General features: G+C 41.5%; 1 protein-coding gene across 1 annotated transcript; it reads right to left on the bottom strand.

Moving 5' to 3' along the window:
* Nucleotides 1-4,562: 4,562 nt before the first annotated feature.
* Cpox (coproporphyrinogen oxidase) lies at nt 4,563-16,858 on the bottom strand. The gene is made up of 7 exons (XM_070030400.1): nt 16,241-16,858; nt 14,799-14,942; nt 14,139-14,249; nt 12,743-12,884; nt 11,365-11,583; nt 6,635-6,739; nt 4,563-5,850 (listed from the first exon to the last, which is right to left on the bottom strand). The coding sequence occupies exons 1-7, from the start codon at nt 16,773-16,775 to the stop codon at nt 5,763-5,765; spliced, it is 1,344 nt and encodes a 447-aa protein (XP_069886501.1). The 5' UTR covers nt 16,776-16,858; the 3' UTR covers nt 4,563-5,762.
* Between the last annotated feature and the right edge of the window lie 2,890 nt (nt 16,859-19,748).

Below are 19,748 nucleotides of genomic sequence, written 5' to 3'. Positions count from 1 at the left end.
TTTCAGTGTGGGGCTTGAACTCTGAGCCTGAGTGCTGTCCCTCAGCTCTTCAGCTCAAGGCAAGCACTCTACCACTTGAGCTACAGCACCACTTCCAGTTTTCTAGTGGTTTATTGGAGGTAAGAGTCTCATGGACTTTCCTGCCCGGGCTGGCTTTGAACCGCGACCCTCAGATCTCAGCCTCCTAAGTAGTTAGGATTACAGGCATGAGCTACTGGCACCCAGCTAGAATAGATTTTTAAATCAGCCTTTCAGCCTTCTGCCTATCCAACTGAAAACCAGAAGCAACCTTAACCAGATCTGATATCTTACCATAGAGACTCTTTTCTAAAGGCTTTATTCCTGTGCTATTGAATATCAGAGACAGTCCATTTGTTTTAATTCCTTGAAACTCTGGTGGGTTAATTATGCTACATTTTATGTTCAAACCTATTTTTAGAAGTGGAAGTGACCTAGCAAGTGAAGGATAGTCTAAAATACTGGTAAAATAAACTTAACTTCAACAATAGAACCAGGCATATTGTGGGACAGATGGAATGCAGTTTAATTATCTTGTTCTGCTTGTACATGTCAGTGTATACCTGGTTTAAAACTGCCTGTAGAAACAGGTCTGTGGAGTTTTATGTTGTACAACACATGACTTAGTTTCACATAACAACAAATAGGGATTACTCAAGCCTTCTGTAAATATCTATGTATCACTAACCTAAATGTGCTCATTAACACTTATTGTAAAATTACAATTAATTATACTTGAGAACTAAACTCAAAAATATGCAATTTCAAACTATATCATAGAACAATATATCCTTGAAAACAACTTCTAAATGAGATTTTAAGAGCCGAACACTAGGAATCTATGCTTTTACAGATTAGGGATGTTATACAGATAGACAAATAATACTAAGCTTGATACCAAAGTATATTGCAAATGATATAAGTTTGATACCATAGTACATTGGAAAACAAAGGGTAACCGGTTATTCATAAGGAGTTTCATAGTATAAGCATAAAACTTGCCTCAAATATTTTATGAATACAGATTGATGAGAGAAATATTTTTTTTTATTTTTTAAATTTTTGCTTATGTGGTGCTGGGGAATCGAACCCAGGGCCTCATGCATGCAAGGCAAGCGCTCTACCACTGAGCCACCTTCCCAGCCCCTGATGAGAGAAATATTAAAAGAAAAACATGTATGGCAGTTTGTTTCTTGGATATTTCAAGAGGGCAAGGAAGAGATTCTAAGAAGAGACATCAGTGCTAGGAGGAAAGGTAAGTGGGGACATAATGCAGAGGATGATCACAAAAAGTCTGGGACTAAAATGCATAGGACAAACATAAAGGTAAGAATCAAAAGAAGAATAGGAGCCAAAAGGTGGACTATTTTGAATGCCAGAAATTTTTTTGTAGGAGGACTACTTTGAACATTCAGCAAGGGTAGTTAGGATTGGGAGAATAATTCTCAGAGAAAGGAATGGAGATCAGAACAATCAAGAGGCACAGAGGGTATTCCAAAATGCAGGTTAAAAAAATAATAAAAGACCCCAGCCCTGGAAAAATTAAGACATTTCCAATTGGGATTCATTAGAGATTTATTAGAGCAGTGAGAAAGAAGAGTAAAATCTAGTTCATAGTTCAAGTGTAAGAGGCTAAGGTGGAGGTTTTGATTGTGACAACTCCCAATGAGAATTAACACCTCATTTTCTCCCCTTGAATCTGAAACTGGCCTCAATGACTAGCTGTGGGATGTGTATACCACATAACCTGAGAGACTAGATTGGTCACAGTCCAAGTGACTTGTCAGTCCAACTGGGCCTAGCTTTTCAGTTGTGTTAGCTTAGTCTCAGGCATGTGAGTTAAAAACATGTAGACAATGCCTGTCTTGATAAATTGTAACAACAAAAGACATATGGAAGAGTAAGCCCTCAACCAATACTTTATTTGGCTTTCAGACCTGGTATTCTTTGAGCATGTAGAAATATTTATCTTGAAAACTCACTGTGGCAAATAAGGGAAACCATGGGACCTATGTTTCTTTGGGCCTGGCTTACTTCACTTAATACAATTTTTTCCAAGCCTTTCCATTTCCTAACAAATCGGGCAAGGTCATTCTTTCTGATGGAGGCATAGAATTCCATTGTGTATATATACCGCATTTTCTTGATCCATTCATCTACTGAGGGGCATCCAGTATATGTCTCAGTCAAGCAGAAAAGGTCAGATAAGTTGATGTTAGGGGAATGAACCCCAAGATAAGTATTCAAATGTTTTTTGGTTATTTTTCCCTTTCATGCAATTGTTTCTATCATATTTATAAGATGATTTCTATGTTGCTTTGTATGTCCCTCCCCCACTGTAAAACCCATACTTTCACTGTATTTGATGTGGTATAATTTGTGGAGGGGAAGGGAAAAAAATCGTTTAACTAAGGATACAGGTGGACCCATTGCAACAATGAGATGTACAAGTCGTTATGTCGAAAAATGAACTTAACAACTTTGGTGGGGGGTGGATCAGATGGGGGGAGGGAAGGAATATGGGAAGGGATGGGAACGGGAAACAAAGGAGGAGGCAACAATGCTTGATAAGAAATGTACTCGTTATCTTGCCCTTGTAATTGTAACTCCTCTGTACGGTATTCTCAAAATTAAAAAAAAAAAAATGCAGGGGCTGGGAAGGTGGCTCAGTGGTAGAGCGCTTGCCTTGCATGCATGAGGCCCTGGGTTCGATTCCTCAGCACCACATAAGCAAAAAGAAAAAAGCCAGAAGTGGCGCTGTGGCTCAAGTGGTAGAGCGCTAGCCTTGAGCTGAAGAGCTGAGGGACAGCACCCAGGCCCAGAGTTCAGGCCCCATGACCAGACCCCCCCCCTCAAAAAAAAATGCAATCAAAAAAATTTAAATGTTACTAAAAATAAATAAATAAATAAAACTCAGCTGTGGGTCTGTTCCCAAAGGTTATTACAATCGAATTTTGGCCTCTGGGTCACGGTACTGAGGTCATCTCTCTCCCATACCCCCAATAACCACTTAATACGTGTTTGCAAGATAATAGAAAGTGTACAGTCCATTTTCAGGTGCACTTTGATCTTATAGTAAACTCAAAATAGACATCAAGAGGAATTTGCAAATGAATTGGAAGTACAGTTAAATGTATTCTTCCCTAAGACTCAGCCTTATCCATAATAGTTATTGTCTATATGACAAGTCATTGATAAATAGGAAACAGATGCGCACACAAAACTTAATAGTCCTAAGCACAACTTAATAGGCCAGATTTAATCAAATGATTTTTTACTTTTTTTAAAAGAAGTAAATTTATTGAACAATTTGTTCCTATCTACCTGCTTTCTCCAAAATCCACTTTACTGAAATGTTATTCATGTATACAAAAATGGTATGATTTCAAGTGTTGAGTTCAGTAAGTTTTTGTTTTTTTTTTTGCTGGTCATGAGGCCTGAAGTCTGGGCCTTGGCACTGTCCCCAAGCTCTTCAGCTCAAGGCTAGTGCTCTATCACTTGAGCCACATTACCACTTCCGGCTTTTTCTGCTTATGTGATGCTAAGGAATCGAACCCAGAGCCTCATGCATGCAAGACAAGCACTCTACCACTGAGCCACCTTCCCAGCCCCAGAGTTCAGTAAGTTTTGATAGTAGCCATAACCTCAATGAAGAAAGAATACATAATAAAAACACCTTTTCCAGCCTTGGCTAGAGGAGTTTTCATTTTCCTAAGTTTTCATATGTAGCCATCATACAGAAAGTATTTTCACGTCTTGTTTCTTTCTCTTTGCATTGTGCTTTTGGTGTTCATGCAGATTCTGGTATTTATTAATAATTACTCCTTTTAATGAGCTGAGTAATGTTTTAATGTATTCACTAAATGAATTTATCTATTCACCTGCTGATAGCCATTTGAGTTATTTCTACCTTTTGGCTACTGTGAGTAAAACTGCCATGAAAATTGTATTTCTTGTAGATAAAATAGCTAAGAATGACATAAATGGTGTATGTTCTTTCTGATGTGTAGAAATAGATCTAAAAGACACTGGGATAGTTATACAGGATTCTGGATACACACAGACTGAAAGAGGACATTCTTAGAAGAGAAAAAGGAGCAATGACTACATGCTCCAGGATATGGAAACAAAAGATCTCTTTTTTTAAGTTTTATTTTTTGATGATTCTGTCTTCTTTATGTATGATGTATTCAAGTGTAAATCTTTGAGTGGGTGGAGGGTATAGAATTCCAGGGGAAAAGGATGAAAGTGCACCAGGGGAGCTCACAGGGCATGGATGGAAGTGAACTATACAACTTGTGGGTGAAGATGGGAGGGAGGGACTGGGAAAGAATAAGGGAACAGAAGACATTATACAAAAGGAAATGTACTCATTACCTGATTCATCTAATTGTAATCCTTGTGCACATCACCTATAAAACAATAAATTAATTTTGAAAAAATATCTAAGAATGAAGAACTATAATTTTAGTACTGAGAAATATTTCTATCTTCCTATATCAATTATCCCAATGAAGAATACAAGTATTTCTTAGATATTAGTTTACAATAAGGTTTATTAGTGGATGTGCTGTAAGATAGAGAATTCATACATTTTCTAGTCCATAAAGGTCACACATAATCCATACATTCAATGTATTCCAGAACAGTACTCGACAGTTAGGAGACATTTCCTTATAAACTTCAACATATTATGAATTTTAAAAAATACATCCATGTAACTAGATGAACAAAAAGATCATGCATTAAGGATTTGCTATGAATTTTCTCTTAGAACAAACAGTTGTATATTCTAATTTGAAAATTAGGACAACTTCATTTCACTTTAAAAAAAACGTAAAATGCCTATATGTCACACTAGTTAACATTTGCTTTAATTAAAGAAGGAAAATATTTCTCATTTCATCTGCCAGATGAAAAATATTATCTAAAGACACATACTAGAATTATTCTAAGTCCAGACATCCATGTAAAAAAGTCTAGAATACAAAACTTTATCAGAATCCAGGGATATAAGCTTTTGTTTTCAAAGAGTAGAAAAATCTCCACATTAATAAACTATAACTTCACAAAAGAATCAAACATATACTTTAGATGTCCCTTATTTAAATAATAGTAATGTCACTTTAGAGCTAAAACCTCTGGGTAAGCAATGAATTGAAACATACACAGTCTAAAAATGTTTCAAGTCCTTCTAAATAGCTATCATTACAGAAATAAACATTTTATAAAATACTGAGGTCTGTAGAGAAAGGTACATGAAAATCACATCAAAGAGATTTCAGAAATGACAAAGTAAACTTTTACTTTTAAGATGCATTCTGAAATTATCAAGAAATCTGAACATATTCACTGAATTATGGGAGGAAAACCATACCCTATGACATAACTCTATAGCTAAAACTAAAACTTTAAGAAAAATAAGGACTTTCCTAGTACCTGTTATAATAGTTGTATTCCCTTATCATCACACCTGGAAGCTCAATGTAGAACATTACAAAATAGCCATACGAGATAATTCTAAAAGTACAAACAAGTTGCATGAGTTTTCTATCAATCAACTCTGTCAATTAGCTATCTTCCCTCTTACTGCCCCTCACTGACAGGAGACAAGATACAGCCTACAGCGTGGAGAGGGCTGGAATACTAAGGCACAAGGAACTAACAACCTAACGGCCACATAGTGGCAACAGTGCCAGCCAGGGAAGACACACACGGGGGCCCTCCAAACCACTCGGCCTGCATCAATGCACCCAGTCCTTCGGATGGCGCAGAACTTCCAGAATTTCGGCTTCCTTGGAATTTGCTGAGGGCGAGTGCATGTATTCCCACCTATGCATGTCCAAAACAGAAACCAGTAATGTAATGAAATAAAAAAGACATACAACTCTTAAATGAAAAAAAAATCCTAAGAATAAAAGTTTCTTGCCATTTGTCTCCATTATGCCAAATATGCTTTGCACTCACCAGACTTTTAAAAAAGATTGGTTGCTAAGTAGCTTTCTTAGCCAGACACTAATAGCTTACACTTGTAATCCTAGCTACTGAGAAAAGTCCACAAGACACCACTTCCAACTGACCAGGAAAAAGCGAGGCTAGAGGTATGGCTCAAGTGGCAAAGGACCAGCCACAAGCAAGCAAGCCAAGCCAGAGCATGAGGCCCTGAGTTCAAACCCTAGCACAAAAAAGGTGGGGTGGGGGTAGGGGGGCGGGGAGGGGTTCAAGGCTTCTTCATAATTCTCAGGATTAACATCAATACCACAGAGCTGAAATAAACTTTTTGATATACCACTTCAGATTATCCATGGGCAGAAATTAGCTAATTCATATACATAGCTTTTCCCAGGAGACTTTTCAAAAAGGGGTTGGTCAGTCTTGAGCTATTCAAACACCATCCCTCACTCCCCATACTCCTGCGTTCTTATTCACATACCACCTCACTCACTGTCACTGCTTATAAAATTCAATTTTTTTTAACTAATTGACATGATTCTCCTATAAAATTAGCAAAGTGAAAACCAAGGAGTCTTAGGGAAGATGGTATCAGTGTTAACTCTGACATTTTGTTGAGGGGTTGGATATGAACAGATAAGCTAGCATGATGAGTAGCTCTTACCTCGCAGTTAGAGGTAAAGACATCAAGATGCTTTCAATCCTGGATCCTGGAGTGAAGAGGCCAAATTTTGTACCTCGATCATATACCAGATTAAATTCTACATACCTGACAGAAAGACATCACACAACATTAAAGGTCAGAAAGTAAAATCTTTCTGAAATCCATAATGATTACTTGAAGGAGTCTTTCTCCCCCACTTCCCGCCAGCTGGAACTGGTACCCAGGACACCAGCCTACTGCCTACTGAGCTTTCTCCAATTGGGCAGCATAAATAAAGGGGATTCTACTCATCAAACAATCAGATACAGATTCAACCCTGTCACAGAGTGGTTTCAAAACAATGTTGTATTTTTCTACAAATAAACAGAATGAACTGGAACATTAAGGCATAACAACAATTAAGCAAAAGAAATGGCATCTTTTCTCAGGATAACATAGTAACTTTGGGTCCTCCCCAGAGACCCAATTTTGCAGAATTCATTTCACTATAACACAGTACTACTATTAAGATAGCATAGAGATGGGCACTTGTGGCTCACGCCTGTAATCCTAGCTACTCAGGAGGCTGAGATCTGAGGACTATGAAGCCAGCCTAGGCAGGAAAGTTTGTGAGATTCTTATGTCCAATAAATTAGCTAAAAGCCATAAGTGGTAGAGCACTAGCCTTGAGCAAAAGAAACTAAGGGACAGCACTAGGCCCTGAGTACAAGCCCCAGGCCAAAAAATAGATATAGAGAGATATAGATAGATAGTGTAGAATTTCTGTAATGGAAGGCCATATATAGCTGCCAATAATCTGTTAGTAATGATTAATATATCCTACATAGTCTCTTTTCTTAAAGTAACTAGTAAGATTAATAAATAGCTATATAATTCATTTATCCTACAAAGTCACAGGAACCACAATAAAAGATAGTCTTTGGCAATGCAGTAGTTTTTTTTTAAAGAAAATATCCTTGGCATCAACTAAAATTTGGCTCAAATTTTCTATTAACAGTCATAGAGGTAGATCTAAACTCCACCAGCTTAAACATCCCTTTCTACTCCCCAAAATAATTCGGAATAGTGACCAGGTGTGAAAAGTTGAGTAAATATCACCCTTTCAGATCACTTCCCAGAACATTCAGAAACCACTCTTGGTTTTAACGTCTTTTTCATTTATCCTACCATTTTTAAGCCCACTCATATCAAAATGCTCTCTATAATCACAAAGTATTTCGTTTTTGTCAGCGTGTGTTTGTTTTTTCTTGATATAGGATTTCACTAGACAGCTCAGGTTGGCCTAGGACTCTCCTCCAACTTTTGAGTACTGGGTTTAGAGATGTGTGCCACCACACCCAGTCAAGAGTATTTCATTTTTTTTAAGGCACTATTTTATGTAACAATGTGTCAAAGAACCTGTAAAAATGTAAATAACTGGGGCTGGGAAGGTGGCTCAGTGGTAGAATGCTTGCCTTGCATGCATGAGGTCTTGGGTTCGATTCCTCAGCACCCCATAAGCAAAAAGAAAAAAGCCAGAAGTGGCGCTGTGGCTCAAGTAGTAGAGCGCTAACCTTGAGTTGCAGAGCTGAGGGACAGTGCCCAGGCCCAGAATTTAGGCCCCACGACCGGATCCAAAAAAACCCAAAAAACTATAATCATGAATTCCTTCCTAGTCTCACCATTTATTTATCACTAGTGGCTTTTATGCGCTAGTGACTTTACTTCCTTGTGCCTGTCCAAAAGATAAATATAATCTTATTAACTTCTACCTAAAACTACATAAAAGAATTTCAGCTCTCGGCTACCTTTCTCGACCTGCTATAACTTTCCTGAAATACGATTTCTAGAAATGACTGTGATTCACTCCTTTGCTTAAGTATATTAAAGATCTGCCTCATGATGAGCTCCCAAAATGCACTTCTATAGCTCCTTGAATTCCTTGTTATTTGAGTGAATGATGCCTCTTTTCCTACATCAATTCCCCTAACATCCATGAGATTGCATTTAGGGCTGATACTTCTGAGTTGAGTGCTGATGGCTCATGGCTGTGCTTATGTTAATAATCCTAGGAACTCAGGAAATTGAGACCTGGAGGATTGTAGTTCAAAGCTAGCCCAGGCAGAAAAATCCATGAGACTCCACCTTCAAAAGAACCAACAGAATAAAAAATAATTACAAAAGAAAAAAAGAAAGCTGGTGTCGGCTCACGCCTGCAATCCTAGCTACTCAGGAGGCTGAGATCTAAGGATCACACAGTTCAAAGTCAGCCTGGGCAGGAAAACTCCATGAGACTCTTACCTCCAATAAACCACTCAGAAAAACAGAAATGACACTATGGCTCAAGTGGTAGAGCACTCACCTTGAGCTGAAGAGCTGAGGGACAGTGCCCAGGCCCAGAGTTTAAGCCACACGACCAGAAAAAAAAAAAAGACTGGAGGGTGGCTCAAGTGGTAGAACACAAGCTGTCAGCAAAAAAGGTGAGTGAGATGGTGAGGCCTTCAATAACAGCAGAAAGATCTGATCTTTCTGGTTCTTTCTACAAATTTCTCCTCTCTGAGGTACCTATAAATTATGAACATTCACAACCCTCTTTGATTTCACTAATGCCTAATGCCTATGTTAATCTTGCCTCCCTTTCTTAGACAGATAACATAAAACTTAATTAAAAGCCTTTAGTTAATCCAAAGTCTTTAGTTCCTGCTTGCCTATGAAAAATGATGAGAGAAAAAATTCAAGTCTGAGAGAGAATAGTAGTAATCAAAGCAAAAGACTAGATGATGGAAGAGAGAGAGATACACACACAGACACAGAGAGAGAAAGAGAGAGAGAGACTATTAAGTCAAAAGAGAACCAGAATGACCACTGGAAGGGCACAAGGGCAGAGGACAGTCGATAGAAGATACTCACAATGGGTTATGAATGCAGTATCAGACAATGCTGAATCTATGAATCTCTGTTCTAAGTGTGGGGTTATCTTCTCTGAGTGTGGTGTTACCTTTTACCCTCTCTGGGTTCAAAAATAAGAGTGCCAGAAAAAAATGTTCTGAAGAACAGTCACATGCTATACCATTGAAAATTAATCTAACTCTTCATACTTCTACCTCACTGTTCCTGCAACGGTATGCACATAACAGAACTCTCAGAATGTCTAACAAGTTTTTAAAACTTCCTCTAATGAGTATTCATAAAATTGGCCTAGATTACATGTGAAATTCTATACAACATTAGAGCACTTCAGTCTCTACAGAGGTTTAAATCACCCTCTAAGGTATGCCTTTCCCTAACTGTGAACATGTTTTTGACAAGTCTGATATGTTCACCTTTGTAATCAGGGTAGTACTTAACCTCAGTGGTCCATGATAAATGTAAAGAGAAAATGCTAGCAAAGGCAATTCTGAGAAATCATGGGTAGGGGTGGTAACGGTCCAAATCTTGAATTGTTCGAAAAATTTCTAAAAATTCAATTCATTTTATTTTGCCACACAAATGGGGTTCAGATAGCAAAAGTAATTATGAACAAGGCTATATATAAGTGTTTATCCTTAGAATAATATTTAAGTTGACCTTGTCAGGCTAAAAGCTTTACTTCCTTAGTGCCCAAAGTCTAATATACATTAGACAATCTATTTTATAACCACAGGCTTGAGGTATACATACAATTAAGAAAGCAGTAAGGAAATGATTTGGACCAGCAAGGTGGATACTGAAGTTAATTCACAAGGATGCAATGGCTCAGCATGACCTGTTTATCTGCCTAACTGAGCTCATTAAGCTCGATAAACAGAGCAGGTGGCTAAGGTGATGTCATGGTAAAAAGCTTACTTCCACTGCCTTTGTGTAATGAAGACTACTAGCTCTGAAGTCATGATGATCTGGATCTGGTTCCACATCTGGAATTTTTTATTCCCTGATATGTCATCTTGAGTGGCTTACCTTTCTCAGTATATTTTATCATCTATAGTAACAATTGAACATTATACCTGCCATAAAGGTTTGCAGAGAAAACCAGATATGAAGTGCCTGACAGAGACACTGCACATAATAGGCTTTAAACTAAGTAAACTCAATATTAAATGTCTGGTTTGGAGGAGGGGGAGGAGTTGGTTGGTCATGGGGCTTGAACTCAGGGCATAGACTCTGTCCCTAAGCTTTTTCTAGGCTAGTACTCTCCCATTTTGAGCCACAGCTCTACTTCTGGTTTTCTGGTGGGTAATTGAGAAGTCTCATGGACTTTCTTGACTGGGCTTCCTTTGAACTGTGATCCTCAGATCGCAGTTTCCTGAGTAGCTAGGTATAAGCCAAAAGGGCCATGCTTGAATGTAGTTTTTAATTATGTGTATTAAAACAACTTTCAGGAAAATTTTTAAGCTGAATGAACATAAACAAATACATACATACATACATAAAAGCATGAGTCCAAATTAACAAAGCAAAAAAAAAAGAAAACATTAAATGATCTTGACATAAGGCTGTATGATATTGCTAGGAAACTAAAAGAAATCAGCTGAATTAAATCCAGCACACCCTTACTACTATCAGTCTCTAATACGGCTATGAAGTTAGTACACTTTGGTATTTTTAGATTACTTCACACGATGCAACTAAATACATGCTTAATATTCATCTAGCTATGAAAAGAAATCAAAGTGTAGATTGGCATGACTATGGCACTGCATCTGCTCACTATTATTATAGCTGCCCCACGTCCCCAGTTACGCAAGGCCACAGCTGAGTCTCCTGTCACTCACCGTCCTCTTCGGAGTTGCTGCCACAGCTTCTCCTGGGGGGTGAATGAATCATCACAGTGCTTTTTCACAAGAGGAATGTAAGAAGGAACCACAGCCTGGGCACAGCTCTGCACGAAGCGAAAGACATCCTCTTGGGATGGAGAATCGAGATCATCGAAAAAGATCCCACCGATTCCCCTCCGCTCTCCCCGATGGGCTATAAAGAAGTAATCGTCACACCTGGAAAGTGCAGCAGGGTTAATACAGTGCCCCAGGGGAAGGAAAGAGACACAAAAGTCATTGTGGACAGCCATTCAGTTCTGGGCACTCTCCTCAACTAATTCCAGTATAATATCTTTATATTTGATCCAACTGAAAAAATAAAACTAGACATTGTCAGATTTTCTGTAGATATCATCCATGTAAAAAATGCTTACAGCCAGGCGCTGGTGGCTCATGCCTGTAATCCTATCTACTCAGGACGCCAAGATCTGAGGATCATGGTTCAAAGCCAGCCCAGGCAGAAAAGTCCGTGAGACTCTTATCTCCAATAAACCACTAGAAAACCGGAAGTGGCACTGTGGCTCAAGTGGTAGAGCGCTTGCCTTGAGCTAAAGAGCGCAGGGACAGCACCCAAGCCCAGAATTCAAGCCCCACGACTGACCAAAAACAAAAAAATGCTTACACTCTTTCCTACATAGCAACCAGATAATTTAACCTTAAAGAAGGACATGGAACTTCAATAACTTCAGTAAAAAGAACAACAAAGCTCAACCTGAGTACTATGTAATTCATGAAACTTTGTTCCTTTCCATGAGGTAAGAGCACTGGAATAGTTCTTGTAAAAATTTCATCAGCTAGGATGCACATCTGAGTTCTCTAGCCAATTCTTTATTTGCCAAAAGGCATGGGTGGCTCACATCTATAATCCCAGCTACTCATGAGACTGAGATCTGAGGATCAGATTTTGAAGCTAGCCCACCTGGGCAGGAAAGTCTGTAAGACTCTTATCTCTGTTTAACCACCAAAAAGCCAGACGTGGATCTGTGGCTCAATTAGAATGCTATCCCCAAGCAAAACATCTCAGGGACATCCAGTGCTAGCTAGCCTTGAGCCAAACATCCTCTGATTCTTAAACAAGAGTCACCTTCAGTTTTTATTCTACAATTCTAAATCAGTTGGGATCTAAAAAAGATATAATTCATATAATACAGCATACATATATATTAGATATTATCTAAGTAAATAATTTATTTTGAAAACTGGCATTACTTTTCTTCTGGTGAGTAAAATAAGAAAGAGTTCACAAGCTGAAGGTGTCTAGTGACACACTTTCAGGACACAAAAAAGGAATGGGATCTCCTTTGGGGGTCATGAGAAATCAAATACCTTTACCTACCATTTTTTAAATTTGGGGTAGAGATCTGAACCATGCTGGTCACAAGCCTCCTTTAGAGTTCGGTGAAAATGGACCGCATCCTCATGGTTCAAGTAAGTTGGAGTGAGATCACATCCACCACCAAACCACCACTGCTTGTTACCTGCAAAATCAAGACACTGGATTTAACGTGACCTTAAAATGCAGTACACGAACTGAACCGAAGCTTAATTTACTAAGCATGAAATAAACAGAGTCAAAAGAACATACAACTGGATTTTGGTCTTAAGTCCAGTAAAGGTTCAGCAGGAATGATGGCATAAAAGTAGAAAGAAACGAAGCAGGAAATTAAAAACTGAGAGAGAAAAGCCAGACGCAGATGGCTTACACCTGGTAATCCTAGTCAGGTGGCTGAGCTCTGAAGATGGCAATTCAAAGCCAGCCAGGGAAGGAAATTTCTCAAGACTCTTACCTCTAAAAAGCAACTTTTAAAAAAAAAAAAAGCTAGGAAGTGGCACTGTGGCTCAAGCAGTAGAGCGCTAGCCTTGAACTGAAGAGTTGAGGGACAGCACCCAGGTCCAGAGTTCAGGCCCCCAACCAGGAAAAAAAAAAAAAGCTAGAAGTATGACTCAAGGAGTATATTTAGCACTAGCCTTGAATAGAAAAAGGAAAAAAAAAAAAAAAAAAGCTTAAAGACAGGGCCCATAACCTGAGTTCAAGTTCCCAGGACAGAAAAAAAAAAAAAAAAAAAGTGAGAGGAAAAACCGCAAGAAAACGAGATGTTGGGCAATGAGTGATAAACTCCACATTCTCCACACAGATGGACCCGGCAGGGAACGCTGACTGAACATTACAAGCAAATAAAAGCTTAAACAGCAGCAAATTTCTGGCCCAGGAATGTAATTTAACAAAAACACCCCAGGAACTTCTGATGCTCCACTGTTAAGAACCACTGTTGCCCTTCTGTTTCCCACCAAGGGTGAAAACACTTTCTGAGGGAGCAACTTATCATGTGTGAATACTGTTTCACCTGTTTTCTTTGATCTTTTTTCTTCTTTTGTCAAGACCAGGTACTAAATTTTTTTGATTTGGGTATTTTTCTTCTTAGTATTGGGAATCAAATCCAGAGACTTGCACATAAGCCCATGTCTTTCAGACATGATGAATTTATATTTGCAAAGACAACCCAAATGCCTTGCACTTTGATATTTCAATTCATTAAACTGTCCTTTGGAAATATGAGGTGTCAAAGTGGGTCAATACCATTTTTACTTCCATTGCACCTACCTTCATACATCTCCTGGAAAGCCCCATTATGACTCTAATTACTGTTTATCAAGTTCAGGTGTGATACCTTTATAACTGTTTTGAAATTCTGATTTTGCACAATACATTCCACTACACCTGAGATACTTACCATCAGCTTCTTCTATTTCGAAGTACCGGTAGTTGAAATGCATGGTAGGTGCATGAGGATTCTTGGGATGGATAACAGAGCTCACACCCATAGCACAAAATGGCGTTTTACCTGTTAATAAAATACCAAGTGAGGTACATTCAATCACCTAGCTTGATGCCAAGTAGCTCTTGTGTGATTTCAGAATCTATTTCAAAAGCTGCTTTCTAATTTGTGTGTTAAAATGTAATTTACAGCTGGATGCTGGTATCTCTTGCCTATAATCCTAGCTACTGAGGAGGCTGAGATCTGAGGATCGAAGTTTGAAGCCAACATGGGCAATAAAGGCCATGAGACTCTTACCTCCAATTAACCACCTAAAAACCAAAGTGGAGCTGTGGCTCAACATGGTAGAGCATTAGTTTTGAGCCCCAAAACTCAAGGACAGCACCCATGCCCTATGACTAATTATATATACAATATACACAGCATACATATTATATATAAATAACATAAATATATATTATATAAAAATATATTATATATATAAAATTTCCACAAAGTAACTGCAAACATACTTATCTGCACTTAAGTGGCTTTTTCCAGAAACAACATTTATAAGCAAAAATTGAGAAGGAAGAGGTTTTTCAGGGACTACTAAATATTATTAATCTGACTTACCATCTTTAGTCTTCACAAGTTTTCCTCTGCTTTTCATTTGCTTTGCTGCTTCCTCGGAAAGGTTTCCATGAATGACAGAGATGCTCACCCCAGCCTTCTCAAAAACACGTCCGTCTTGAAGAACACAGCTGATGCCACCACCCCCTATTCACAGAAATGGGAAAGGAAGTGGCGCTGTAGCTCAAGTGGCAGAGCGCTTGCTTTGAGCTGAAGAACTGAGGGACAGTGCTCAGGCCCAGAGTTCAAGCCCCACGACTAACAACAACAAAAAAAGCCATCACAGAAGTGTGTGTGTGTGTGTGTGTGTGTTCAAGCCCCACGACTAACAACAACAAAAAAAGCCATCACAGAAGTGTGTGTGTGTGTGTGTGTGTGTTCCTATAGTAAAGCTTGAACTCAGGCTTCATGTTCTCAGAAATGGGAAAGGAGGAGACAATAGGAGTATAAAAAACTGAAAACATCCCTAAATGAAAATTGATAGGATGTGAATTATCTTCCTCCTCTATTTCCCAAATCTTAATACATTAAGATTGGTTAATTAGCTCAGTTTTATGTCATATTAGGCATAACTTAATCTCCTCATACCTGCTATAATCATGGCATTCTTATCACCTAAATCACTGGAATATTCTCCCCTTAATATTACTATAAAGAAAAGAACCCACACCTGCTTTGGGGGGGGGAGGGGGAGGGGAAGGAGGCCTTAAGCAAAAAAAGCAAGTGAGTATGTGAGGCCCTAAGTTCAAAGCCCCAATATCACACACACATACACACACACACACACACACACACACACACACACACACACACACACACACACACACACACACACACACACACACACACACACACACACACACACACACACACAAAGTGAGTATGTGAGGCCCTAAGTTCAAAGCCCCAATATCACACACACATACACACACCGCAAAGAAAAAACCTGGATTACACTTAGGTATTTTACATCTGAAGGATTCGCCAACTACAGCTACCAAAAAGCCCATCCACTGTTTCTTGTGCAACAGGGAAGAGTGGAGACTCTGGAAGAGGGAGACTGAGCTCCAGTTGACACTTAGCATAAAAGCGCCGAGTCCCACATTCTATCTCCAGAGTACAAAGAACAAATGGCACCTAGAGAAGATGATGAAATGTGGGGAACGTCCACTGCGGCCTTGCAAGCTTGTTAGTTGCAAATACTCCTTAATATGTCTATGAAAGTGTCATCGTGGAATTGCCAATGTTTTGGAATGGCCAGTTCTAGCCTGACCAGAAACCTTGAGTCTATACTGCAAGCACAGGACGGACGATCCTCCCAGGATCAGGCTTTTACACTGCCTCCCTTCCAAGGGAGCCTCGGTGGGTACCCTCCACCCGCCGCGGGTTCTGACTCCGTTTCTGCCCCCTCTCCACCTCCCACTGGGACGGTTGGCCACCCTCACCTTCCTTCCTCTCCCATCGATCCACCGAGAAGTCGGCGACGCCGTCTACCTGTGCCAGCGCCTGGCACACCTGGGCCTGGGTCTCCAGGATCATCAGCTCCATCTTGGTCTTCATGTCGCCGGGTCTCTTCCGCAGCTCGCGCAGGTCGGTCACCGGGGGGGCCATGAAGCAGCGGCAGCGGCGGGCCAGCTCGTCCTCCCCGCCGCTGTCCTCCGCCTCCGGCCTCCCCTGCGAGGAGCCGCGCGTCCCCGAGCTCTTGGGCACCATCTCGGCCCGCCGCACATGCCCGAAGGTGGCAGCCGCCAGCCCAGTCAGTCCTGCCAGGGTGGCGGCCAGCCCGGTCCCCAGCCAGGGCCCGCCCTTGGCGGAGGGGCCGTGCCCCAGCCCGCGGCTGTGCCCGGGGCTGGCGGTGCCAGGGGGGCGGCAGAAGCGTCCGGACGCGCAGCGCCCAGACCAGGCGCGCAGCTCCCCGCAGCCGCCCCGCGCCGCGCGCCAGGCGCGGCCTGCGCTCAGCCGGCCCAGGTGCAGGGCCATTCTCCCGCGCCGGAGTCCCGGGCGATGCGGGGGGCCGCAGAGACCCGCCCCTCAGCCGGACCTCACCGGGGAGCCGCGGCTGGAGACCCGCACGCAGGTGGGGGGGGGGGGGGAAGCGCGGGCTGGAGGAGTCAGTGCCGCCGCGGCGAGGCGCCCGGGCCGGCAGGAGGCGGAGAATGCCGGGAACTGTAGTCCCCGCCTCGTCGCGTCACCTGCGACCGCCCCGCGCGCTGAGCCGCGGTGATAAGAATCCACCCCGCCCAGAAGGGCTGGTGGAGCTGGCTGGGCGCCGGGACGCGGGCGGAGTCCGAGGGCTGTGGCTGCCAAAGGAAAGATAAAAGCGGAGTCCTCGTCACGCACAGCCGTCGGTCAGCCGGACTCCTGCAGACCTCGCCGGGCTGGGAGGTTAAGAATGGGACACGCCCGCCGGCCGCCTTACAGGGCTACCCGGGGCTTGCAGAAAGCCGGGTTCTGGCCCTGGAGCTCAGGGATGCCTTTCACCCCCCACAGGCCCTGGGAAGGGGGGGGGGGGTGGCTGGGAAACCTGCTCGAGGCTTGTGAAGGAGGAGTCAGAAGGGACCGCTGAGGGCTCCTAAAAGAATCCCAGGAAAAGACTTCCTTCTGCGGCCAAGTCCACATCCCGTGTCTGCGGGTCCTTAAAAACATAAATCTTCCCAGACCTTGTCTCTGCTGTGTCCACTTGATGATTTCACAGACAGGAAAAGCGAAATGATTGTTTGACTTACAGCAAGTTAGGAATCTCCAGCTATTCGTTTGGGGGATTAAGAAATACAGTTAAAAATCCTTATCCTGCTACGGTAGAATGCTGACAACATTAACTGCGTACAACACTTCACCTAATTTACCTAAGCAAGGTACATATCCACACTCCAAACCACGTTTCACCTGCTTCCCTTCTCCCACCCCTCCACACTTGAAAAACATCAGGTAGTAAAGCTACAGACTTGCTATGCAGGAATTCTGCTCCTGAAACCATACCAAGTTCCATGGTGCCCAGACATAAAAGTATAAGAATAACTGTCAACGTGTTCTACAATTAGTCTTACAGGCTCATTAGCCTCTAGGACTAATGTGTCTGAAGTATCCAGGATGATTTCGTTTCTGCCAAGAGATGATAGTAACTGAAGCCCCCCAGTCTTTCTCACAAGTTTTTTATTTACCTTTTTTTTTTTTTTTTCAGGGTCTGGGCACTGTCTTGAACTTTTTCACTCAAGGCTAATCCTCTACCACTTTGGGTCACAACACCACTTCTGGTTTTCTGGTGGTTAATTGGAGATACGAGCATTTATTTGTAAGGAAATGGAAAGACTTGGAAAAATTCTATGAAGTGAAGTAAGCCAGACCTAAAGAAACATAGGTTACATGGTTTCCCTCATTTGTAGTAATTAGAATGTGCCTATTGAAGGATTGACCCCCCCCACACACACACCCTGTTGTCCCAGGTCCATACAGACCCAGACAAAATCCCAGGTGCGTGTGAACTTGTTTGATGTGCAGGGCAAGCCACCTGAGCCCAGCTGTAAACATCCCATTGTGGGCCCAACTGAAAGCCTCCCCCATCCCTTGACCTAGTGGCTTTTTCATTAACCTCTACCTCCTTGCTCAGACCTCATAAAAACCCAGCTCCTGTCCTGATTCTCTAGCACCACCTCCAAACCCGTGGGAAGGTCTGTGCCCCTCACCGTTCCTCAATAAACAGTCCTCACCTGTTGACGATCAAGTCCAGCCTATTCCTTGTCAGTTCTCCGTTTTCCCAACACCTGTAAATCTACAAGTGAACACAATGGATGATAAAGGACAAAAAAATACACTTGGCCCCTCCCCCACAGTATGACCCCTGCTTTCACTGTATTTAATGTCTGTATAATTTGTGGAGGGGAAGGGGAAAAACAAATCGTTTAAATAGGGATACAGGTGGACCCATTGCAACAATGAGATGTACAAGTCGTTATGTGGAAAACGAACTTTAACAACTTTGGTGGGGGGGAGGGGGGAGCGGGGAGGATTGGGTGGGGGGGTGGGGGGAAGATGGGAAGGGATGGAAAATTTAAAAAAAAAATACACTTGGGCATGATAAATTAAACAGTACTCTAAACAGTCACACAGTGAGACCAAATGAGAATATTCTTAGAAGAGGGCTCAAGCTATGTACATATATGATCATACAAAATGATTTTTATCAAAATGAACTCCAAGAAATGGAAACAAGTTTTCTTTATTAGAGAGAGAGAGAGAGAGAGAGAGAGAGAGAGAGAGAGAGAGAGAGAGAGAGAGAGAGAGAATGTCATGGACTTTCCTGCCCCTTCTGGCTTTGAACTGAAGTCCTCAGAGTAGCTAGGATTACAGGTGGGCCTGGCCTCACAAGTTTTTCCTAGTGCTTGGAGCACTGATGGAAGTTGAAGGCTGTGATCACACCATTTGTTCATAAGGATTGTATCCATCCACAGCTACATCTGGAAACTCCCAGCCTGGGATGCAATGGCAGCTGGGTCTGTAGGCTGCTAGCTCGTTTAGCAGCTAGGTCAACAGAAGATAAAGGCCTGGGTTGAGAAGTTTAAAAAAATTACCTATAGAGGAGAAAAACCACTAGCTTTGAGCTTCAATATAACCTAGCAGGAGTCCTAGTTAGTAGAAGAGGAAAGGAAAGATAACAATTATCACTACAAGAAGGTTTGTTTGCCTCTTCTGAATGTCTGTGATAGGGTTTGCCTGGGTCTGATGATAAGTAAAACTTGTTACTGAAAAGGAACCTGTCTGAATCATTTACTTACCAGAAAATTGTATGTTATTGCTCTGACTCTGAAAATATTCCTGAAGTTTGTACAGTGAGTAAAAGAATAGCTGGAACAGGCCATTGACATTTTCTCCCAAAAGCATACTAGTTTCCCCACTTTTAGTCTGTGTGCAGAGATCTCCTTTCCATTCCTTCTTGAATTCTCTGAACTGTCCCTA

This window comes from Dipodomys merriami, unplaced genomic scaffold (genome assembly GCF_024711535.1).
Source record: "Dipodomys merriami isolate MVZ:Mamm:240054 unplaced genomic scaffold, mDipMer1.0.p SCAF_2, whole genome shotgun sequence".
In the NCBI taxonomy this organism is placed as follows: Eukaryota; Metazoa; Chordata; class Mammalia; order Rodentia; family Heteromyidae; genus Dipodomys; species Dipodomys merriami.
The sequence above is the reverse complement of the archived record's forward strand: the minus strand, read 5'-3'. Positions and strand labels throughout refer to the sequence as shown.